We start from the raw sequence: 25,327 nt of genomic DNA, 5'->3' as shown, positions 1-25,327 counted from the left end.
ATATATAAATGAAATGTTGTCCTGTCCTCCATTTTTCAGGGTAATTGAAGTACTGTAAATAATTAGGGTATTCCATTTTTATTAAACTATTTAATTTCATCTTAGCACAGAGAAGAATTGTTTTCCCCCAGTTTATTAAATAGCCCTCTGTGAGTACTGTACACACTTATTTTACATCTCTACTGAAATATGTTGAAGAGAAACTGCAGAACATGAAAATATTGCCTCTTGCCCCCCACCTTGTCACCCTGAACTAAATTTGCTACATCCATGTAGAATTGATAAAACATTTCAAAACAAAGAATGGTTTGGATTCAAGCAGTCGATGAAGACTGGACTGTAGGGCTGGGAATCACCAGAGGCCCCACGATACCATATCATCACCATACTTATGTCACAATACAATATTAGCAGGATTTTAAACATTGCGATATTCTGCGATATTGCAAATTATTACCTTGTTTTCCAATTTCAAATGATGTCCCCAAAGGAAAAAAAACAGTTTGTTCATCTCGCCGTCAAGCAGACAAACTGACCAAGAAGTTAAAGTCTCATGTGCAATTATATAATAAAAGATCAATACTTGGCGTCCCATGTATCGATACTGTATTGCCACGGAAAATATCGTGATACTATGCTGTATCGATTTCCCCCAGCCCCTCTGGAATGTTTAACAATTAAATATTTAATGTTGATAAAATCTCTTTAATTAGTAAATAAATGACATTTTAAATAAGTATGTGCTAAGTGAATATATGTATGATTTATGATGCATGAATCCAAACCATTTAACATTTTGATAAAAGCTACTGAGTGACATACATATATACTCTCTCTTTAGGAGTATCTGCACACACTCACCAAAAAGTAAGTCAACCCCTAGTCTGACATCTAAGGCACACATCTCAGTAGGATGCTGCTTCTCTCCATTGTGTACACACATCTGCATGGCTGAACTGCTTGAAGATGAATGTGCAGATGTGCGCTGGCTGTCGGACTGATTTGGTAAACCGAGAGGTTGAAGGACTTTGTGTCATTCCTTACGGAAAAGACACAAACGCCAGCCTCTCAGAGTGATTTGACATTAAAACCCAGATCTGCTAATTGCATAGCTGAATAAACCAAAGAGAGCATCTGCTGAGTCATGTAAGGTTACAAATTGTATTTTTTCCTCCTATAACATTGTCAGTAGATATCAGTTCAACATATACTGGTATCATACTGCACGGAACAGCAATGAGATATCATGCAGGCCTATATTTCCCGCAGAGATCATAGAGTACATATGGTCATAATAAAAACTGTTACTTTATCTTATAGTTTTGACTCACAGCAACACACTTATTAATTAGCTCAGTAGCAAATGTCCCCACTTGTTTCTTGGCTAGGTAATGCACTGAATATCATTTCTAAACTTGGCTGGTGTCTGACGGAAGCTCATTTATTAGATGACTGATATCATAAGAAAGACGGGGTTCAAGGAGCCTGTCCTGAGCAAACTCACCTGCAGCCTTACATAACATTACATTGGACCCCATTTATCAATACACTAAATGCCCAAAGTATCCCACTGTCTGCCTGTTGTACAATGCACATGGTTAGTAGTGGTACAAAAGTAAATCTGCATAGCAAAATGTTTTGGAGAGAAAAATATATTCCTTATACTGTCACTCAAACATACAGTGATCAGATCATTTACAGCACAGACCAGTAGAGTGAATGTGACTCCGTTCCATGGTATTTTGCTCTGGGGCACATTCTGCAGCTTCCTGCCTTTGTGTACTCAGTTCTGGTGCAGTGTTTTGCATAGATCCAAGAGTTGTTGTCATGGTGCAGCAGCTCATGCAGCAGGGAGCAGGGCCAGGAGGGTCAGATGTATTTGTTGGCCAGATTCTGAACATCGTTCTTGGTGAACTCTGTGCTCTGCACGGCAGACAGATGCTCAAACAGCTGAGTCACGTGGAGGCGCTCGTTCTTCTCCAGCAGCATCAACACAACCTGCAAAAAAAACAAACAACATATCATCACCAAAACCTCAGCTTCTGGGGACAAAGTGGACAGATGACTGACAAAAAAAAAATATGAATGATTTATTAAAGCTATAGTGCGTAGTTTCTGTCTCCCCCCCATGAGGAATTCTAAGTAATGACAACAACACTGTCGTTGCAACCACATGACACAAGCCTTCCATAATTACCCACCACGAATAAAAGGCACCATTTCAGGTTCCCGGTCCATATTCCAAAAGAAGGATCCAAGAGAAAAAAGCATTAGCGAGCGGCTAAGGGCTGCCGCTGGCTGAAAATCCTGATTAGCTGATTGGATAAACCATCTGTCTATCACCACCTAAACCCGCCTCAAAACCAACGCTGATTGGTCGGTCGTTTGGCGAACGGCTCCAAATGTGCTCTATTTCAAGATGCCAGACTGATCTGGGAGTGGAAAACTGGAGCTCGCCAGATCAGGACGCTCTCACGAGGCTAGTCTTCATTAGCTTTGTAGCAACTCATTTGGTAATGGCTTGAATGTAACGGACGTTCATTAATTTCAAAAAGTTACGCTCTGAAGCTTTAAGAGCAATAGTTACCAAATTAAAGGTGAGCCCTGTAAGGAGATATGTGACTAACAAGTAGACTTTAAAATATTTTTTTACTGAAATATCCTTTCAGGTTGTAGGTGTAACATTAGACAGCCAATCACCAGCAAGATGAGGGTTGGGCATCGTTTTGATTTTAACAATTCCAATTCTTCCTTTCGATTCCAGTTTTTATTGATTCTCCAGTCGGATTCTTGGAGGGTGGAGTTGAAACGGGTCACGTGCTTATTTCACAGATAAGAGGTACAGTTTATTTTGATTCAATGGTGGTTTGGCAGTTTTACAGCTTTTCCCAACGTAAAATAAAGCCCCAGTAGAGCGCGGCTTACTGAGCTCCTCTGCTGCAACACAACAAGAGCCTGGAAGTACGGCGGTCGCTACGGAAACCAAAACTTGCGCACGTTAAATTTGGAACCGATAATCAGATTTGAAACCAAATTTTCAAACGATTCCAATAAAAAAAGACGATTGCGTTGGAATTTTTGAAACGATCCCGAGTTGGAAGCGGTTCTCGATGCCCAATCCTAAGCATGAGTAGATGTTGGTAGCAGCATGCTGCGTGCTCATTGGCTCACTGACTCTGATGAGATTTACTCCTTAGGTATTGAAATCGGTCGGTACCTAAAAAGTATTGAATTGGGTCCCCAGCCCTAAGCGTATCTTACCGAGAACCTGTCGGTGGTGTGCAGGTTGTTGAGATGTTGGTAGACCAGGTTGGGGTCTTTCTCCAGGAGGTGGTAGTCCAGCGCCTGTATGATGAAGCTGATGTTGTGTCCATCCAGCTGGGTACTCAGGAATTTGGGAAGCATCTCCGGGGCTGTGGAGGCCAGCAGGTCAGCGCATGCTGCCGTGTTTCTGCTGCAGCGAGCCGCGTTCAGAGCCTGGCCAAACTGGCAGGCATCGGTCGGATGGAGGTTGACGATGATGTCCTCTCCTCTGGGACTGCTCTCTGAGGTAGGAACGCCGGCTGTTTCCTCGTCACCCTCAACCTGAGAAAACGAGATGAACAGAAGTGAATTTGCAGAGTAAAGACATGGGAGAGGGAAGTTGTAGAAGCGTTAAACTGCATTCATGTAAATACACTGACTTGAACCGAATGAGGGAGTGCTTGGAGCAGCCAAGGTCTGCCGAAATCCGCTGGACGACGCAAAACAATGCAGATCTCAGAGTCGCCTCCGTGATGCGTTTCGTGTCATCCGACAGATCTCGACAGACCTAGGCTGCTCCAAGCCCCGTGCGCTGCGGCCAGTTCATCTGCCCACACAAAGATGACACAGAGCTGGATTTAAATCAGCAAAATATCTCTTTAAGCCAAGAATACATTCTGGCAAGCCTCAGTCATTTATTCTCAATCTTTTGGAACTCCTTAGAATGCACCTCCCTTTGAATAAATCATTTTGTGTTGGTACCGTAATCCAATCTAAGATGTTCTGGTTTTTAATATTTTATATATCCTTTTTGAGTGTGCCGTCACAGAGATAGAAGCACAGCACAGAGTAGCAGAGTTGGCCTAGATACTGTATTTTGTGCAAAGACAATGTAGTAGCTGGAGCACTTCAAGAATTATGATCAGACACAGCTACATTATCTTCCACTGAAGTCGTTTTTCTGGCCACCTGATGAGAGCAAACAGAATAATAATAAGCACTTTAGGCTTGCTGTCACTTTACTTAGGGTGTCTGCCATTTAGTGCTGCCATACAAATTGGCTTGTCTGGCCTTGTTTAGTGGAAATGGCTGCCTACAGTTTCCATGAGCAGTTGTTGAGAACAGTCCTTTAATTCAGTGTTAATATATACTGTACAATTGATAAAATGTTAACTAAAACGATTCTGTTTTGAATGTGTGTGATTTGCAGGACACGTTTCAACCATTTCTGTGCAGTGGATGCAGAGAGAGGCAGTTTATGTGGCCTGCAGTTCCAACTATGGCCACTAAACCAAAATCAGCACACAGCCAAGCGCTACACCAGGGGGCTTGATGTGCAGTCTCCCCCCGTCCTTATACACCGTACTTATATAACACCTTTCTCCCAAACAATTACATATACATGTAAACAAAACCACTATATTGACGAAGAATGCCAAGAGTGGATAAGCTCATTTTATATACAAAATAAGTGGAAAAAGACAAGGCCATTTTCCAGATGAGCAGTGTGCAGGATCTGACTTGGAGCCTGGTTGAAATATTCATTAAAAGAAAATACATGTGTATGTACCTCTGTGATGGGGACAGTCGTTCTGGGTTTGGCTGGTGAAGCGTTGGCATTGGCCAGACTCTGTCTGAGCAGCACCGTGACCTCCTCCAGCTCCTTCTCAGCCTCCTGCACGTTGGGATCCTGCTGCAGTACCTCCTGCAGGTCAGAGCTGCACGCCAGGTAGTCCTGTGGAGGGACAGACAAAATACAGATTCACGAATGCGACAGATATGTGCAAGTGACATTTTACAGAGTAAAATGAGAAATAGGGCTGCACGTTTTGAGAAAAATACGCAATATGCCTTTCTGCTGCTTTCAGTATTCTGCTAAAATACAACAAATTGCTTGTTGAATTTAAAACAAATGAAACCCCAACATTCTTTTATTGAAAAAAATGAACACTGAATTGAATTTACAAGGCACCACTTTAAAAAAAAAAAGAATGACAGTTACATTTTAAAGAGTTGTCTTTTCGCGATATGTCGCAACCTTATATGTGTTTATTGCGCCAGTTGATATTGCGATGACGATTAAAAAACAACATATTGTACAGCCCTAGTGAGAAATTAAATGATATGCCCCTTTCACACACAATTAGGGGGGGGATTTAAAGGGCAACTTTGTTTGGTTTTTTTCAACCAGTCCGCTGCAGTCGGCAGCAGCGAAACAAGCTGCAGTGTAACGTTAATGGGCAATTGCGCAGATTCAATTTACGTCCACTAAAAGTGCTTGAGAGAGAGATGATGATGATGTCACAGACGACCAGCAATGTGTGCTCAGAACAGCTTATGGATCTGAAAGTTATCATCCTCCGTTTCTGGTTCATGTCCTGTATTTGGGTCGGATCGCGTTCTCATCTGAATGAACTGAACTCTGGTTCCCTTGGAAGCGAACTGAGACCCCCGTTTTTAAGTGGACCAGAGTTTGTTTGTTTGATCCGCACCAGAGTTGGGGTGAGCTTTCACACCAGCCCAAACGAAACGGACTATCCGACCAAACGAGGCAGAGTGTGAAAGCAACCTTAAGGCGCTGACACACCAGCCCGATAATCGTCCGTCTGGCAGTCTGGTGAGGTCGGTGACTCCAGTCTGTTCGGTATGTTCCGTGCCGTCATCCGTCCGAGGACCTGTCGGCCTTCACTTTGGCCGACCCGACATGTTGCGTCGGAGGGCGGGACTCCATGACCAATCTGATTGGTGGAGTGCTAAGCCGGAAATGACGAGCGGGATGAGCGTGACTAAGCCTCTCAAAATCTGACGAAAATCTTTTGTTGATCTGAAATGAAGACGTATCTTCGTAAAATATGAGATCGTATTCTGATCGAGCCGCCATTATGCCCGGTTGAAAAATCCGGGAGCAGCCAGACCCACGTGACGCGTTCGTCCAATCCGCTGCCGGTTTTCATTTTTTGGGCGACAATACAGATTATCGCCGCCTGCTGTTATGGAGACATATTACACGCTCAAGTTGGTGTCGCTTCGGTGTGTTCTGAAAATAGGGTCTAGGCTGAAAAAAACTGAAACAACCCTTTAAAGATTTCCCTCCAGCCCTGGTTTTAAATGAACACATTCCATCGTGGCATTTGGTCATTACTGATCAGCTCTTATCACCTTGAGGCCTCTATTAGCCAGGGCTCGTCTGTAGAAGGCCTTCTTATTGGTTGGCTCCACTTTCAGCGCTGCATCACAGTCCTGCTTGGCCTCAGTAAACCTATCAAGCTTCAAATAGCACAGAGCTCTGCAAACACACACAAACACGTCACTTGTGAGGTTTATTTTTTGTCACTAGCAGCTAATTTGATGCGTGACTAAAAGTCATCATGAGTTCGTGACTCATTGATTCTGAATCAGACTTGGTAATTAAGGCTGAAGGCATGAAACAGATCATGTTCATATGAAAAAGATGAGACATGAGATAGCATTTACATGTCTGAAATGTTCTCAAATAATTTTGCTTTCTTCATAAATGTGTTTTTTTAAAGTATTTTCAGTAAAATAGGTCCCGGCAGCTGTGTGGCAGTGGCAAGTGTGTGTTTGCTCTGGTGTGGCTGTACATACAAGCTCTTTTTTCACAGCAGAGCTCAACAAGCAAATATGAACACATAATAGTACATTTTTCATGTCAGCATCACAGTTTTCTCTGCAACATAACAATCAACCTACTATTGGAGCAAAGAATGGAGCGGGTCAGTTGGAGAAAATAAAGCCAGCCCTGCATACTGCATGTGGTATGCTTGCTCTATGTCTCTTTAGATAATATGATAGTGGCTATACATGGAGTTGTGATAAACAGTGCTAAAGCAGGCAGCTGTTTCCTGAGCCTCGGCCATTCTGCTTCAATTTACCAACAATACATGCTAATTTACTACCAAAGACAGACTGACGACTGGTTGGGATTAGCCACAGAGCTGACTGCAGCGTATGACAGATGACAGCTGGGGATAATTAATAAGTCTGTTTTCATTTATCCAAACAAATACATTGATTTTCCTGGTGTGTGTTCGGACATTTCTGCTTTATAAGTAAAACAGATCATGAGAAGTGTAGAGTGAGGAACAGAAAGTGAAAGAGGCCACAGCAGTGTCTGTGTGTGTTCAGGTGTGTTCCTCTAACCTGTTGGTGTAGATAGCACACTCTTCTGGCTTTAGTTTAAGGCATTCAGTGTACTTTCCCAGTGCATCCGAGTATTGGCCCTTCTTCACAAAGTCATTCCCTTCTTGCTTCAAAGCTGTAAAACGGACTTCTGCTTTCCTTTCTGGAAGACAAAGTAAAAAGGTGATTACTTCATCAACCTTTATTTATACTCCAGAGATCATTGAGGGGCGACCCTCATTTACAACAACTTTGTAAATTACAAAGACAAAGAAAAACCAAACAACACAGAAGACATATGGGCTAGTGGGAAGGTACCCAATATCTTACCGGAGGTGAACAAACACAACAATGTTTTTTCATATTCTCTTAGGTCTGCTACATATGAAATGGATTCTTGTATACAAATATTTTACTGCAAACGTGGTTAAACTGACAGATATTGTGACATACCCCATAAATAAAAGAAGTGCAAAATAAAGCCCGGCCCAGTGGGAGATGATACACCTGAACTCATTTAAATTCATGACGCAGATCCAGAGTGCATGTAGACAGTAAATGATCCCTTTGCTTGCATAGTAGACAAGCAAAACAAATACATCTCTTAAAGTTACTTTAAAAAGATTTTAAGATGCATGCATTGTTGTGTATTGTTGTGTATGGTGTGTGTTGTCTGATATGCCAGTGCTACAGACAAATTCAGATTATATGCCAATCTAATGTACATTAAAGTAATCAATCCGTAGCATTTGATGATAAGACGAGAATGTGACTGTCAGAGGTGTATTGCATGTAACAACGATCTCATATCAGCCTCCCCCTGGTTACTGTACACGTGCTGGTCATATAATTAGAATATCATGAAAAAGTTGATTTATTTCAGTAATTCCATTCAAAAAGTGAAACTTGTATAATGTATACATTCATTCAACACAGACTGATATATTTCAAATGTTTATTTCTTTTACTTTTGATGATTAGAACTGACAACTAATGAAAACCCCAAATTCAGTATCTCAGAAAATTAGAATATTACTTAAGACCAATACAAAAAAAGGATTTTTAGAAATGTTGGCCAACTGAAAAGTATGAACATGAAAAGTACGAGCATGTACAGCACTCAATACTTAGTTGGGGCTCCTTTTGCCTGAATGACTGCAGCAATGCTGCGTGGCATGGAGTCGATCAGTCTGTGGCACTGCTCAGGTGTTATGAGAGCCCAGGTTGCTCTGATAGTGGCCTTCAGCTCTTCTGCATTGTTGGGTCTGCCGTATCGCATCTTCCTCTTCACAATACCCCATAGATTTTCTATAGGGTTAAGGTCAGGCGAGTTTGCTGGCCAATTAAGAACAGGGATACCATGGTCCTTAAACCAGGTACTGGTAGCTTTGGCACTGTGTGCAGGTGCCAAGTCCTGTTGGAAAATGAAATCTGCATCTCCATGAAGTTGGTCAGCAGCAGGAAGCATATAGTGCTCTAAAACTTCCTGGTGGACAGCTGAGTTGACCCTGGACCTCAGAAAACACAATGGACCAACACCAGCAGATGACATGGCACCCCAAACCATCACTGACTGTGGAAACTTTACACTGGACTTCAAGCAACGTGGATTCTGTGCCTCTCCTCTCTTCCTCCAGACTCTGGGACCTTGATTGCCAAAGGAAATGCAAAATCTACTTTCATCAGAGAACATAACTTTGGACCACTCAGCAGCAGTCCAGTCCTTTTTGTCTTTAGTCCAGGCGAGACGCTTCTGACGCTGTGTCTTGTTCAGGAGTGGCTTGACACAGGAGATGGGACAGCTGAAACCCATGTCTTGCTTACGTCTGTGTGTGGTGGTTCTTGAAGCACTGACTCCAGCTGCAGTCCACTCTTTGTGAATCTCCCCCACATTTTTGAATGGGTTTTGTTTCACAATCCTCTCCAGGGTGCAGTTATTCCTATTGCTTGTACACTTTTTTCTACCACGTCTTTTCCTTCCCTTCGCCTCTCTATTAATGTGCTTGGACACAGAGCTCTGTGAACAGCCAGCCTCTTTAGCAATGACCTTTTGTGTCTTGCCCTCCTTGTGCGAGGTGTCAATGGTCGTCTTTTGGACAGCTGTCAAGTCAGCAGTCTTCCCCATGATTGTGTAGCCTACAGAACTAGACTGAGAGACCATTTAAAGGCCTTTGCAGGTGTTTTGAGTTAATTAGCTGATTAGAGTGTGGCACCAGGTGTCTTCAATATTCAACCTTTATTATTCAACCAATATTCACAATATTCTAATTTTCTGAGATACTGAATTTGGGGTTTTCATTAGTTGTCAGTTCTAATCATCACAATTAAAAGAAATAAACACTTGAAATATATCAGTCTGTGTGGAATGAATGTATACATTATACAAGTTTCACGTTTTGAATGGAATTACTGAAATAAATCAACTTTTTCATGATATTCTAATTATATGACCAGCACCTGTATAGGTCAGGGCTTCTCAAAGTCCGGGCCAAACGGCAAGTCAATCAGGACCCATCACACACCTCGTGTAAGGAATACAATACGTTATGAAATGTAACGTTTTCTATTTAAGAAATACATTATCTATTGATCAATAAATTGTTAGTGATGTTGAATACACAGAAAATTTAAAAAAAATCGGCAACAACTTAGAAAAAAACGACAAAAACGTCCTTTTACTACATGAAGCTGAGAATACTGCTGTACATTTACTGCATGAAGCTCGAAAAAGATGTACTGTTGGGTAGGAGTACTGAATTCCATGTAACAGTACCAGGGTTTCTGCAGGTTTTACCCACACAAATGTAAGGCTTTTTAAGACCTTTATGAATGAACTGTAAGACCTATATTACAACATAAAAGTACAACGAAATGCAGAGTCACAAAAGTACTTGCAAAGTAAATAAATGTATTCAAATTGAATAAAAGTGACACAGAGTAATAATACTCTGTACATATACAGTGAATATAAGTGAAAGAAAGAACTACAACACCACAGAATTAAAAAACAACATTTCATAATGCATTAGAGGTAGCGTTTTATGGACATAGGACCCTGCCGAAACCCCGAGTACCCAAATCGGTACAAATGTTGACCAGGAAAACAGAGTACTCAACTTGAATATATGTTACTTAAAAGTTAAAAGTGAGTTGATTAAATGTTATTTTGTTATTGCCAATCGTTCCGGACCTCTGACCTGAAACAAAAATGAGATCTGGACCTTTGAGTGATAAGTTTGAAAACCCCTGGTATAGGTCTTCTAGGCTTTCTACCCCTGACTGGCTGACCATCTTGACCTCTTCTCTGATGAGATTCTCTGTCTTCTCTGATGACTGATGAAGCTGCATAGTGCAGCTTACATATAGGTCTCTTGACTTGAACTGTCTTTTTTGGAGGTCTTTTTTTCAGAGTCTCAAAAGCTCCTTTATCTTGTGGATATTGCCAGACGTTCTTCAATAACGGCTGTGTTTGGCTTTCCACCATCTTGCAACCTTCTCAGAAGCAACGTGACATGCGACAATGTTAATCAGTTCCTCTGGAATGCTATCAAGGCCGAAAAGGTTCTGCATCTCCTCCACAGTTGCCATTATTTTCTGTCCCTCATTATCATCTCTGTCAATTCTGGATGTTCCTGATGGTCTTTTGAACTTTTCTCCTCAGTGTCACAAAGGTTGTTCATGGCATCCACATATGCTGTGGTTACATGTATTGTCATCAGCCATCTTGTAGTTTCACATTGCCAGACCTTCCTCCACAGCGCTGCAGAGGAGGGTCTGGCTAGTCCACACAGCTATCCGGTATGGGAGAAAAACGGGCTCCGGTTTATTGGCACTTCTTTAAACCAATCACAATCGTCTTGGGCGGTGCAGAGCGCCAGACGGAGCAACGGTGCAAAATAGTCTCGTGGAGGAACTTGTTTTGGTGGAACATGTGTACGTTCAAAAGTAGTTTTAGTCGTGCAAGAGAAAACTCAGATTGGACAGATAGTCTAGCTAGCTGTCTGGCTTTACCCTGCAGTTAAACATAGTCCTCACAAATCCACCGGAGTTTAAAATGCCAACACAAAGAAAGAGGAAGGTAACGGAACATCCGAAAATGGACATCCGAAAAGAGTGACATCCGGCGGAATTTCCGGCAGACCGAGAGCCATCCTGGAAGTGGAACGTCATGGATATAGACTAGCCGTCTCGTAATATAAGGCCAACAACTCCACAGTTACTTTTTTCCCTCTTGATCGATGGTTTGCTCCAGTGCCTGGTCAGTAGCCACGCAGTTAAAGCTTTGCTCATTCGACCGGCTTTGTCAGCACCTACAGTACATAGTGGATGCAGGACCACAGAGAATCTCATCAGAGAAGACTGTTGTTTTTGGCAGGAGGCTTTGGAAATGGTAAGCAGGTCAAGATGGTCAGCCAGTCAGGGGTAGAAAGCTTAGAAGACCTATATGAGGCTGATATGAGATCGGTGTTACACACAGTGCACAATCACATTCTCGTCTTATCAGCAATGACACAGGTGTACTTGTTTTGCCTGTTTGTCTACTTTGCAAGCAAAGGGATATTTGCATAATGTACAGTCTACAAGCACTCTGGACAAGTTGATAAAAAACTTTGACAAAGTGGTCTGTTACAATTTCGCCCTGATTTAAGTGTATTTTAAATCTCTAAAATGACTGCACGTCAAACATTTCTTAATGTTAGTATGTAGATCATACCTACTACAGTTACAGATCATATATTGCTGGATACCGTTCCAGCAAAGCCCGATTGGTGTTTCTGTAGTCTCGCGGTGCCAGACCATTCACACGCTGCGGAGCGGAGGAGGGTCTGGCTAGTCCACGCAGAATTCCGGGATGGGAGAAAAATGTGCTCTGGTTTATTGACAATTCTTTAAACCAATCACAATCGTCATGAGCGGCCCTAAGCTCTGCAAGGAGCCGCTGCAAAATAGTCGTGCGAGAGAAAACTCAGATTGGACAGATAGTCTAGCTAGCTGTCTGGATTTACCCTGCAGAGATCTGAGGAGCAGTTAACCATAGTCCTCACAAATCCACCAGAGGTTAGAACGCCAACACAAAGAAAGAGGAAGGAAACAAAAATCGGCAAAAATGCATGCATCCGGCAGAATTTCCTGTGCAATCCCGGAAGTGGAACGTCGACTAGTGTTTCTGCCTAAAAGTAAATGAATACACCATTCACCATATACCTTTATTTTTGATATTTCTGCGTATTGTATGTATTTGTTTGTAGTACTGCATTTCCTCAATGCATCATGATATTCACATTCTGTGAATCAGTGCTGTGCAATCAGAGGTTGCATTATGAAATGAAATGACTTCAGGTGCATCATCGTCCATTCAGCCTGGCTTTATTTTGCACTTGTTTTACTATATTTATATATTTACTGTTTTACCTACGGGGTGTGTCACAATATGGCAGTTTAACCAGTTTTACGGTAAAATATTTGTATCAATTTTATAAGTAGTAGACCTAAGAGAATATAAAAAAACATTGTTGTGTTTGTTCTACTTCTGATATGTGGTATCTCAAAAACTAAAGCACTTTTGGAAGTATTCCCTCTAGCCTAATATACTAGCAGAGAATAGGCAAATCCATTATAAAAAATTATAAAAAAGCCCATAAAAACTTTCTGTTTAGAGAAAATAATTTGATAAATTAGGATAATTAAGATGTAAAATAAAATCCAACTATGTAGAAAGCCCTAACATTTTGCAATTAGGGTAGATAATTTGATAATTAAAATAAATAAAATGTAAAATAAAATACAGTTATGTAAAACAATTACAAGTAGAGGTTGGGAGGTTAACGTTTAAATTTCTAAAATGTCAAAAAGGTATAGGTGAATTAATATTAAGGAGGTGCTGTATTTTGTTGAAGGAGTCAGGTGCACTAAAATTAAAAGCAGTTTTTTAGTTTCAGTTTTTTAGTTCAGACCTAGGTCGTGGAACATGAAGCCAGAGTCAGTGGAGCAGGTCTGATGCATGAGATGTCTCTCATCTGATGGACAAGCTCTTCTAAAAGGTAACATAGTCATTATTCAGTAAGGGCTTTATAGATAAAACGATTCCAGCGGGTACCATGTCTCTCTTAGAGAGAGGAACATCCAACCCTATCATATAAAATACAATGATGTGTACCATAGACATCACTGGTTACATTACTGCTCACTCACATAAAGAGCAATTCCATTCTCCCTCCTGCTGAACAAATCAACATTGACACTTGCAAAACATTTTAATTGACCTCACTTTCATTTTTAAGAAAACTTAACACAAGGAAATATGCCAGTCTTCTATGCTATAAAGCTTGAGGTTTAAACCCTTGAATTTAATGCTGATATAGCTATACGTGAGGCAATAGAGTTAAGTCAGCAATCAGTCACGGTGTGGACTAAGGGCTAACTAATCTGCTGCAAAGTGTCTTCTGGGAGAATAAAACTGTGCCAGCATATTCTTTCATTAGGGTTTAAAAATAACAGCTGTAGCATAGCCCAGGGAATGGAAAAACATTGGTCTTAAAGCCATGGTCTTATATAAAAAATTAGGCCTTCACATCCTCCTCCTATCTAAGTGCAGAAACAGGAACAAGCTGGTGGTAAAAATGTAGAGTCTACTCTCTTCTATTCCTCTATCTTGATGTGAAACAGCGGAGGAATAATTCAGATCCTTTAGTTAAAATTAGGGCTGTCAAAATAACGCGTTAATTTCGATTAATTAATCTGAGAAAAAATAATGTGTTAAAAAAAATTAACGCAGATTAATCCATTCCATATTGACGTTTGCATACACTGATATGTCTGCGCTTCTCTCTGCTGCTCTGAAACAGACGTTACAGGAAACACAAACCCTGCTGCATGTGACGCTAGTTAACACAATACTCAACAGCAGCTAACGTTAGCCTACCGCTAGCTAGTAGCTGGATTAAACACGGTTACAATGCTGACAGCTAACGCTAAACGGTGTAAAGTGTGACTGTGTTTTACTGTAGAGGATTCAACACCGGGATGTAACAATCTGCAGCTGCCGTCGGAGAAACAACACAGACCGTGCGTTCAATGAAACTGGTAAACTACAGTATCGTGGTGCATTTGAAGTTATTGTAAATGTCCTTTTCCTATCTGGTTGTTGTTTTTGTCGTTCAACAGCAATTTACTAGTGAAATAAGTTATTGTTATTGTTATACATTATTATTAAATCATTTAATTCTGACCATATGGCCTTAGCAATAAACAAGCCGCTTTAATGCCACCAACTGTTGTTTAGTACCCTTTTTTTTTTTTTTTTTACTTTCTTAAAAAGTATCGGTTCAGGCACCGTTAATTATGTATGCGATTAATTTCGATTAATTAATCACAGAGTATGTAATTAGATTACATTTTTTAATCGATTGACAACCCTAGTAAAAATACCACAAGTCCTGCATTGAAAATTACTCAATGCAAAGTACTCAATGCAGACAAAACTGTCACTGTGGGTGTTAAACTGTCATTACTGGATAATTATTATTGATACATTCATGAATGTGTATTTTGTGTTTTTTAAGTATTTTATATACAGCAGTCAAATCTACAACAACAAATAAGATGTGTTTTGTATGAAACATGTAATATGTAGGCTTCTCACTGACATTTCCCAGCTCAGGGATAAATGGGCTTCAGAAAGCACAGGGCTCTCTTGCCCTTACGTCACACTATTAATCCAGAGGTTACATTAGGATCCTGGTTAAGGATGTACACAGGAGCCTCAAAACGCTGCCAGCATGTGACTTGTTGAGACTTTATAGCACAAACAGTATTCCAAAGAATATTTTTAGCCTGATTCACACCAGCAGGTGTAATCCTGTGCCCTTCGGGGACAAACCCTCAACAGGCGTGGTTATGACTTTTTCCAAAACAGACCTGCATCTATGGCTGCCTTCTCAGCTCGAGCCTTAAGGACCTCTGCGCTGGGTGGCTCCTCTCTGCGGTGCTGCTGAGCTGAAAGAGGCACCAGGGGAATGTCTGGAAGTTTCTCTCTCCACTCTGGGCCGTCCTGCTCAATCAGCAGCCGAGTGATCCTGGTAGAGGACGCAGATCAGTCAATACACATACACACACGTAACCCTAACCTAACCCGTAATAACCAACACATACAAGTGGAATATACTATACACAGTCACACACAGACATGATATTAAAAAGCCTCACAGTAAGAAAGTGTTAAAGGTATATGCAATTTAAATCTTTTGTGCCGTTTCTTTTTTTATACAAGCATCTTATTGTTATATATTGTAGATCTATATGGACATATGGTAAAGCTATGACCCTCTGATACTCTGGAACACAAAGCAGGTGAGTTTCCCTATTGCATAACAGAGAGAGCACATGCACTCTGAGAGCCCTAATCAGCCTCTAGCTGGAGCTGCTTTTGAACACCAGCTAAATCTGTTAGCCACTAATTGGACTTTGTGTGTTTGTTCATTTGATTTGTTTTAATTAAGTCTTCTGATTATGTCACAATGCAATGTCTGGCTTCTTAATGATGACATGTTTCTAAGATTAAACATGTGGAAATAATGTTATAGAAGGCAGATATAGTATTTCCTTATCTCGTTTCTGTTCTTATTTCCTTATCTAAGAAAGTTAATAATATTAAGTGTCAGCCAGAATTTAAATGGATAGCAGGGACACTTTCATCATAGATCTCTTTATCAGTACAAGTAATAGGGTAGTTACAGTCGCAAATGCTGGCTTTGTGATTCCAATGAGACCATTCCATGTGAATATGGATGTTAAAACTCATTCAGTCAGTTCTGTGTTTCAGTACAGACATCTCCCTGCTCTCTGCAGCCTCTCAGCTGAAGTGAAAGGTGAAGGCTAATACCTGTTGACGCTGTCGTGTGCTGCCTGCACGCTGGTGTCTATCTGCAGGACAGTCTTGTAATCCACGTAGGCCTGACGGTAGCGCTCCATGGACTCATAAGCCATGGCCCGGCGCAGGAGGGGCTTGAGGGAGAATGACTGCAGCTCCAGGGCTCTGGTTGGTATAAATAGATGTGATGAGACAGGAGCAAAGGATCAAGTCTGCTGCCTCTGCTATAGATGCTACTGTCTGAAAGTACTGTCCAACCGCATTGGGAATCTATATGTATGACAGATTTCAGTGAATATGCTCTTGTGCTGTGCATAGCACATGTATTGGTGTACACTTGTAATGTTGTGTGTAGAAGTTCAATCTTAGGCAAACATACCAAGTATTTAAAAGCTTTCACATGGGAGGTTCCCGCAAGTTTGTTAAGAGTTTGCTGCTTATAAAACTTCTAAAGAGATTAATGGAAGTCCCTTACAACACATCCCAGTGCAAAGACCCTTATAAAATAACAGAGATCTGCTACTGAGGTACGTTAAATGACAAGGCTGTCTGCAAAACATTGATAAACTGTTAGATTTTCAAGGTAAGACCCAGTGTAAGTTTTGAAATTTGGGTTGACACCCACAGCTAACATTACTTCTTACTCCACTTAAACACACCTTATTATAAGATCGGTAAATAAAGTCTCTCACCTTGTGCAGTCCTGTATGCACTCTTGACTGTTGCCATCTTTAAGGTAGCAAGCTGCTCTGTTAGAATACAGAATACATAGATCCTCTGGACTATCAATCCCTGCATAAAACAAGAAACACAACTCAGAAACAGTTTATGTAGTTTACCAATCCCTTGGGATCTGTTAGACAGAATATCTGCAAAAACAACACTTCAATGGGTTTTAAAGAACATATTGTCTGGTTTAAGTATGGCTTTAAAATTATTATTATTTGTTATAAATCATTTATAATGTTCAGAGGTTACAGGCTGAATCCAACAGTTTAGTGTGTTCTTCTGACCTGAAACAGAACAACTATAGAAACATGGGAGTACTGCTTAACATGGACATGGATTACAATTACAGGTTTAGTGTCTGTTATATTGCCAATATCTCGTTAGACTCCACCTTTGGTGCTGTATGTGTGTGTGTGTGTGTGTGTGTGTGTAAATGTTAATGATGGACTCCTGTATTGACGAAATAAAGAACTTGCATCAAGTGTGATTTTCAAAACCATTTGATGGTAAGAAACTAACCTAAAATTACTTCTACCTCAGACTGATGAATACGAGCTTATTTTAAAGCTGCATACACACATACATTTATGATGCAACAATTACTGTATATGCCATCACTGGTTTACCAATCTACTTGTTTGAGTAACTTTGAAGAGCACGGTCAATATGAATAGAGTAATGCGATAACTTCTGTTGTGATGTGGCGCTATATAAATAAAGTTGACTTGACTTGAAATCTGAGGTATAAATTTGTACTCTGGATAAATAAACCAAAGTTCCTTAAACTCTTTGTTTTCTTTAAACAGGCTGCTACCTTTTCTTCCACCACTACAACCTAATACACCCTGCAATTTTACCGGAGTAGCACTAAGAGTTCCAGGGCTGACAAGTTGAAAAACACAAGGTAGATGATGACCAAGAAAAAAAGCTCATCAAACCACTTATACAACGTTTTCTCATGAAATTTGCTCACATTCTGCACAGTGTATTTGTTATTCTCTCCACTTGACTAACAGGAATTGCACCATCACTATCACTTGACACAAGCAAAGCGGGCTTATACTGTATATTACAGACAGAGAAACATTCTTCTGTGATACAGTCATTTTAGCATGCCACCTCATCAGATGAAAAGAGATTATGGATGATGACACAGTGATGATGTCTCAGCATACTGCTCACACTTAGCAAGGTTACTGTGACAGTAGAGCATGTACAGTATGTTAGAGGTACAAACTAGGGTAGGGCTTCAACTAACTATTATTTTCATTGTCGATTAATCTGTGGATTATTTTCTCGATTAATCAATACAAATGTCAGAAAATTGTGAAAAATGTTGATGATGCCCTCAAATGTATTGTTTTGTCCACAACTCAAAGATATTACATTTTCTCTAATAAAGGAGTAAATAGTTACGAATTGTAACTTTTCTTTCTTGAAAATTACTCAAATCGATTAACCTAAACTAAGACATCCATATACAGACCCAAACACAACTTTGAGCCCCTTTATAAAACAGTTTAAATGTCAATATTATGAGTTTTTTTTGTAAAAATATCAAAAAGTGTCCCTTTTTGACAGACCACTGACCACTGCATGTTTAAGTGGTTTTACAGGGGCTTAAATAATATATCCTCATCTCTGCTCTCAGCTCTATTCTGTCTGCATTATGTAGCCCTCCCTACATCAGACAGATGACGGACCTTGGGTAATTTCCAGTCCAGTCACTTTCACATCCAGCAGCTCAGTGGGTAATGACTACATTATAGCAGACCACAGATAGACAGAGAGCGTATCCTTGATGGTGAATGAGCCTTACAGGCAGCAGTTTCTGTCCCTCCATCAATCGCTCACTTTCTCCCTCTCTGTGAGAATTATGGCTGCGGTCCTACAGATTCAATTTCAGTGAGTGGTTAGCAGTCATGTGACCTGGACAGACCTGAGCTGAGAGGCTTAGCACCAGGCTGAGGCTAAAACAAAAAACACTGTCCGTATACACCACCACAGCGACATTATGACGCATCGTTGTATGGACAAAATCAATTCATACACAAACAAGCGACCTTATATATTGAAATATTTGTTACTGTTTCTAGACTGTATGTATGCTAATGTGGGATCATTTCTGTTGTTTCGGTATAATTTCTCTCAAGGAAAATATCCTTTTTGGTGTTTTATTTTTGTTATATCATACACTGTGATAAAGCAACACACACTAAATGGAAGCACTAGCAAGGTCATGCATGACCTTTGACTTTCAATTGCAATGGCTAGTTATAGGAAACGGTCTTAATGGCATTGATGATTAAACACCATAACGCAATATGTATTAAAAAAAAAAATGGGAGAGACTGGTGATGATACATCAGTCAGTTAAACTCTGGGCCAGTTGTTTATTACACACTGCTGTCATTATACATGTTATATGTTTACTGACATGGAGCCACATAGTAAACTTCTCTCCAATCATCGATCAACCGAAAAGCTTACACACTATCTGATCTAGCAACCACCTCAGATTATAACAAGAACAGCATCAACAACAATGAGGACTCCTCCACCCTACCTGAATCTGTAAATCCTTGAATGGCTTGTGAGTATTTCTCCAGTGCATCGGCAAACTGTCCATTTTTAAATAGCAGGTTTCCCTCATTCTTTAGCCGGGCCAGGGGTGGGGGCAGGGCTCCACATGGGGCATCAAGGTTGACAATTCCCCCTGCATTTCCTCTAACTGGAGTTTCTTTGCCGTTGTTGCTCTGATCAGCCGGCGCTGAAGCTGTCGAGCCGCTCTTGCCAGTTCCATTGGCTACCTTTTCCTTGGACTCCTGCGGGACTCTGTACTTGTCAGCGCTGCCTCCTTTGCTCCTCCAGTGTCCTTGATGGGAGTTGTTGAACTCACTGTGAGGACCCCCGTCCCCTCTGCTGTGGGGCTTTTTTTGAGCGTTACCCATGTCTCCCCTTTCGGCAGGAGCGGCTGAGCTCTCCTCCCCTCCCACAGGCTGGCTGGGTTCAACCGGACAAGCTAGTAGGGAGAGGGAGGGAGAGCCAGAGAGAAGGGGGAGACACACCCACAGGAAGGAGTCAGCGGTTACATCACAGTGGGGGGAGGGTTGCACACGCATGACACAAAACCACTTCAGAGAGGGAGTTCCAGGAAGCAGCCTGCCGCTCAACACTGAACTAAAAGCGCTGTGTGGGGGTAGGGCAGATAACACACACAAGCATAGTATGCTATGTTATCCAGAGGGAACAAGGGCTGTTTCCTCTTTCTATAGCACAGGCAGACAGAAGGGTTTGTGATGAAAATGACTGGCCTACTATTACCAGAATTGCTGAAGCTTCCTCAGATGTTTTGTGTAAATCAGTGGATTAGAGGGCAAATCCTTTGCCAGGCAGCTACAGTTGGGACTAGGTCAAGCACGAACGTACGGATATACTACAGTGTAAAAATACAGATGACTTCACAACATATTGCATATTGACAGTACACAGGGTCTTCAGCAAGTCTTTTTATATTTCCATTCCAATGCTGAGTTTGAAAGGACCAGTGTGTAGGATTTAGGGGAATATATTTGCAGAAATGGAATATAATATTTATAATTATGTTTTCATTAGCGTATAATCACCTGAAACTAAGAATTGTGTTTTGGTTTTTTGCTCATAATTAGCTGTTCATATCTACATAGGGAGCCCACTTGTTACAGCGCCATGTTTCTACAGTAGCCCAGAACAGACAAACCAAACACTGGCTCTAGAGAGAGACGCTGCATTTTTACGTTAAATGAAGGCCACAGTAGGTTCTACCACACGCTTAGAAAGGAAAGAGTGAGGGAAGGGGTATTTAGCAGTTGGTTGCAATCTGCAACCTCACTGGTACATTCCACTTAGTCTATAACCTCGACGTTCCACTTCCAGAATTGCTCCGGTGCCAATGGAAATTCTGCCGGATGTCAATCATTTAGGCCCGATATCCATTGCCTGGGCTTCCTTTGTGTTGGCGTTCTAAACTCTGGTGGATTTGTGAGGACTATGGTTAACTGCTCCTCAGATCTCTGCAGGGTAAATCCAGACAGCTAGCTAGACTATCTGTCCAATCTGAGTTTTCTGTCGCACGACTAAAACTACTTTTGAACGTACACACGTTCCACCAAAACAAGTTCCTTCCCGAGATTATTTTGCAGAGGCACTGCGGCTTTTCCCGGTGCTAAGCGCCGCCCATGACGATTGTGATTGGTTTAAAGAAACACGTTTTTCTCCCATCCCAGAATGCTGTGTGGACTAGCCAGACCCTCCTCTGCAGCGCTGTGGAGGAAGGTCTGGCGAGACTACATTCCACTAAATCCTACACACTGGTCCTTTAAATTCTGTGAAGTAGGGCAACCAATATTAAATTGACTATGGATCTTTGAAAATGTACGGTTTATCAGCCAACACTTTTTTTTTCTTCTTCTTTTTTTCTTTTTTTTACATAAATACATAATGTAACAGTATTTTGATAAGGATCCTTTAAATGTGGTTATTAAATAATTATGAATTAGACATGTTCTGTCAGTTCTCTTTGATGGAAAAAAGCTTGGTAATTATGACACTGTATCTTAACTTTTGCAAATATATCTCATTTGCATTTCTGTACTACAATTTTGTGTTATTGGTTGACATACAGTACATCTCAGCACCAATATTTCTGTGATAAGCTAAAATGTACCGATAGTATCATCCATGTAAAACTGAAATACAGTAATTGTACCCACCATAGAGCTATGGATCTACTGCACTAGGTATCTGGTTGTTAGTTTTTAATTTGAGATCAGTAGTAATAATTGGTGAACAAGGATGAAGAATCAAGGCAGTACATTGATACAAAAATATTTTAACTGTAAAATGCTAGAATCATTTCTGGATGGATTCAGGAAATTATAAACGGTCACTTGCTTGTGTCTTGATATTGATTATGGAGGTGTTTAGACAATCTCACCAGGCTGTTCTGCTTTTGTCTCATCGTTATTGTTGTCATCTTCCTCTTCTACTTCTTGGATGAGGATTTTTTTGCCTTTGCTTTGCGGCTCTGGTTGACATTCCTTCATCTTCTTCTCAGTTTCAGACAGAAGTTGCTAAACCACAAATAATTCAAACATTATAATTTGTCAACAGCAGGAGCCCAACCCAGTTCTGTTATGTAAGCCAGCAAAGGTGACAGACCTAATGATTATCACCCATATTCCACAGAGCTATAGAAAATGCCTTGTGTGGCAAAGTAAAAGGAACATTGTCTCCCCATTCACCCACCGTACATTGAAATCCCTAATACATAATTAGCTGTTCATATCTACATAGGGAGCCCACTTGTTACAGCGCCATGTTTCTACAGTAGCCCAGAACAGACAAACCAAACACTGGCTCTAGAGAGAGACGCTGCATTTTTTACGTTAAATGAAGGCCACAGTAGGTTCTACCACACGCTTAGAAAGGAAAGAGTGAGGGAAGGGGTATTTAGCAGTTGGTTGCAATCTGCAACCTCACTGGTACATTCCACTTAGTCTATAACCTCGACGTTCCACTTCCAGAATTGCTCCGGTGCCAATGGAAATTCTGCCGGATTTCAATCATTTAGGCCCGATATCCATTGCCTGGGCTTCCTTTGTGTTGGAATTCTAACCTCCGGTGGATTTGTGAGGACTATGGTTAACTGCTCCTCAGATCTCTGCAGGGTAAATCCAGACAGCTAGCTAGACTATCTGTCCAATCTGAGTTTTCTGTCGCACTGACTAAAACTACTTTTGAACGTACACACGTTCCACCAAAACAAGTTCCTTCCCGAGATTATTTTGCAGAGGCACTGCGGCTTTTCCCGGTGCTAAGCGCCGCCCATGACGATTGTGATTGGTTTAAAGAAACACGTTTTTCTCCCATCCCAGAATGCTGTGTGGACTAGCCAGACCCTCCTCTGCAGCGCTGTGGAGGAAGGTCTGGCGAGACTACATTCCACTAAATCCTACACACTGGTCCTTTAAATTCTGTGAAGTAGGGCAACCAATATTAAATTGACTATGGATCTTTGAAAATGTACGGTTTATCAGCCAACACTCTTTTTTTTTCTTCTTCTTTTTTTCTTTTTTTTACATAAATACATAATGTAACAGTATTTTGATAAGGATCCTTTAAATGTGGTTATTAAATAATTATGAATTAGACATGTTCTGTCAGTTCTCTTTGATGGAAAAAAGCTTGGTAATTATGACACTGTATCTTAACTTTTGCAAATATATCTCATTTGCATTTCTGTACTACAATTTTGTGTTATTGGTTGACATACAGTACATCTCAGCACCAATATTTCTGTGATAAGCTAAAATGTACCGATAGTATCATCCATGTAAAACTGAAATACAGTAATTGTACCCACCATAGAGCTATGGATCTACTGCACTAGGTATCTGGTTGTTAGTTTTTAATTTGAGATCAGTAGTAATAATTGGTGAACAAGGATGAAGAATCAAGGCAGTACATTGATACAGAAATATTTTAACTGTAAAATGCTAGAATCATTTCTGGATGGATTCAGGAAATTATAAACGGTCACTTGCTTGTGTCTTGATATTGATTATGGAGGTGTTTAGACAATCTCACCAGGCTGTTCTGCTTTTGTCTCATCGTTATTGTTGTCATCTTCCTCTTCTACTTCTTGGATGAGGATTTTTTTGCCTTTGCTTTGCGGCTCTGGTTGACATTCCTTCATCTTCTTCTCAGTTTCAGACAGAAGTTGCTAAACCACAAATAATTCAAACATTATAATTTGTCAACAGCAGGAGCCCAACCCAGTTCTGTTATGTAAGCCAGCAAAGGTGACAGACCTAGTGATTATCACCCATATTCCACAGAGCTATAGAAAATGCCTTGTGTGGCAAAGTAAAAGGAACATTGTCTCCCCATTCACCCACCGTACATTGAAATCCCTAAATACATAATTATTGTAATTAATAATAATTAACATTAACCATGTCCTCAAGGTGATGACTAAATAAAATACACCCTGAGCTCACCATTAACATAGAACTGAAAAAGCAACACTATTCTCAATTTGCAGTAATAACTAAGACTACATATGATTTTATTAATACCTTGCAGCAGCTGCAATCTGTTTTTAAGCACCTGATCTCACACAAATACAGTGACACCTAGTGGACGCAACGGCTACTGGCATGTAATCAACATGCCTCAGTACTTCTGTCACCTACAGTGGCTGCAGCATTCTGCGGCTCTTCCCGAAGCACCACCCTCAGGTCTTCAGCAGCCATTTGGAAGTTGCCCATGTGAATATAAACTCTGGCACGACGTAGCAGGGCTGATGAAGAAAAATAAATCACATATAGTATACAGACATTACATACATTAAAGCTGCTGCCAACTCCTGTGCTGTAAAGTTGCAAATGTAGTATGTGAAAAAGAAGAATTCACAAAAGAGGTTTTCACAAAATGAACTGTTTCTTGAGGTAGCGCAAAAAAAAAGGAAAGCACCTTTCATATTGCCTGGTTCCAGCTCGAGTACCCTCAGACAGTCTCTCATGGCATTGTGCCAGTGCTTTAGATTGATCTCTGCCTGGGCTCTGTTGTTGTATGCAGCCAATGTTGGTATAATGGAAAGGCTCCTGTAATAGAAGGGCAAAAATAAAACAAACCTTTCATTATAATGAGGTTAATGGACAAATACTTCAAGGTACATTAAAATGGGAATGGAATCCGACCCAAATGAACAACAGGAGCCTAATTAAATGCCAGGAAACACAATATAATCCCCTTAGGAGATGTTAAAGGCTTTCTATAACAAATGAAATGTTTTAAGAGCCTGACCTGGAATAGTATGCAACTGCCTCCTCATAATCCTTTGCTCTGAAAGCTTCATTGCCTTTATTCTTTTCACGAGTTGACAGAAGGAGCTTTTGCTGTTGTGTCAGCACTGGATGTATTGAAGAGACCACACATTTTAGACACATACCCACACAACTTAAGTATACACAATGCTTCGCCCTGACCACAAAATAAATATGAGCTGCTATACAGAATACGTTACATGACGCATCCACTTTAGTCTTGATTTTGGGGTGTCCTGTGTTTATAATGGCAGCTGGATCATTTTTGACAGAATTTCCGTCGATTCCTTCACATTCTTTTTCGACATCAAACCTGGAAACATTGAAATACATGTCTAACGTAAGATATTCTGCTAAATTATGCTCTACAACAGCATCAACTGTGGATCATCGTAATAAAAGATGCTTTTAAGGACCTTTTAAGGCCTTTGCTTTCTTCTGAATATAAAAGACAAGTACACTAAATAAAAGACAAAAT

The 25,327-nt window shown here is 40.7% G+C and overlaps 1 protein-coding gene and 1 long non-coding RNA gene across 2 annotated transcripts; both read right to left on the bottom strand.

The window, feature by feature from the left end:
- Positions 1–59: 59 nt before the first annotated feature.
- Positions 60–20,118, bottom strand: LOC144520115 (sperm-associated antigen 1A-like). The gene is made up of 9 exons (XM_078253796.1): positions 19,548–20,118; positions 16,945–17,044; positions 16,265–16,417; positions 15,301–15,458; positions 7,405–7,546; positions 6,403–6,529; positions 4,814–4,978; positions 3,262–3,585; positions 60–1,998 (listed from the first exon to the last, which is right to left on the bottom strand). The coding sequence occupies exons 1-9, from the start codon at positions 20,101–20,103 to the stop codon at positions 1,870–1,872; spliced, it is 1,854 nt and encodes a 617-aa protein (XP_078109922.1). The 5' UTR covers positions 20,104–20,118; the 3' UTR covers positions 60–1,869.
- Positions 20,119–23,653: 3,535 nt separating this feature from the next.
- Positions 23,654–25,154, bottom strand: LOC144520116 (uncharacterized). The gene is made up of 4 exons (XR_013502173.1): positions 24,830–25,154; positions 24,497–24,627; positions 24,217–24,323; positions 23,654–23,744 (listed from the first exon to the last, which is right to left on the bottom strand). It is a non-coding gene; the product is annotated as an uncharacterized LOC144520116 (long non-coding RNA).
- Between the last annotated feature and the right edge of the window lie 173 nt (positions 25,155–25,327).

Source organism: Sander vitreus, chromosome 6, assembly GCF_031162955.1.
Source record: "Sander vitreus isolate 19-12246 chromosome 6, sanVit1, whole genome shotgun sequence".
In the NCBI taxonomy this organism is placed as follows: Eukaryota; Metazoa; Chordata; class Actinopteri; order Perciformes; family Percidae; genus Sander; species Sander vitreus.
This window is presented reverse-complemented; position numbering and strand designations above follow the sequence as displayed.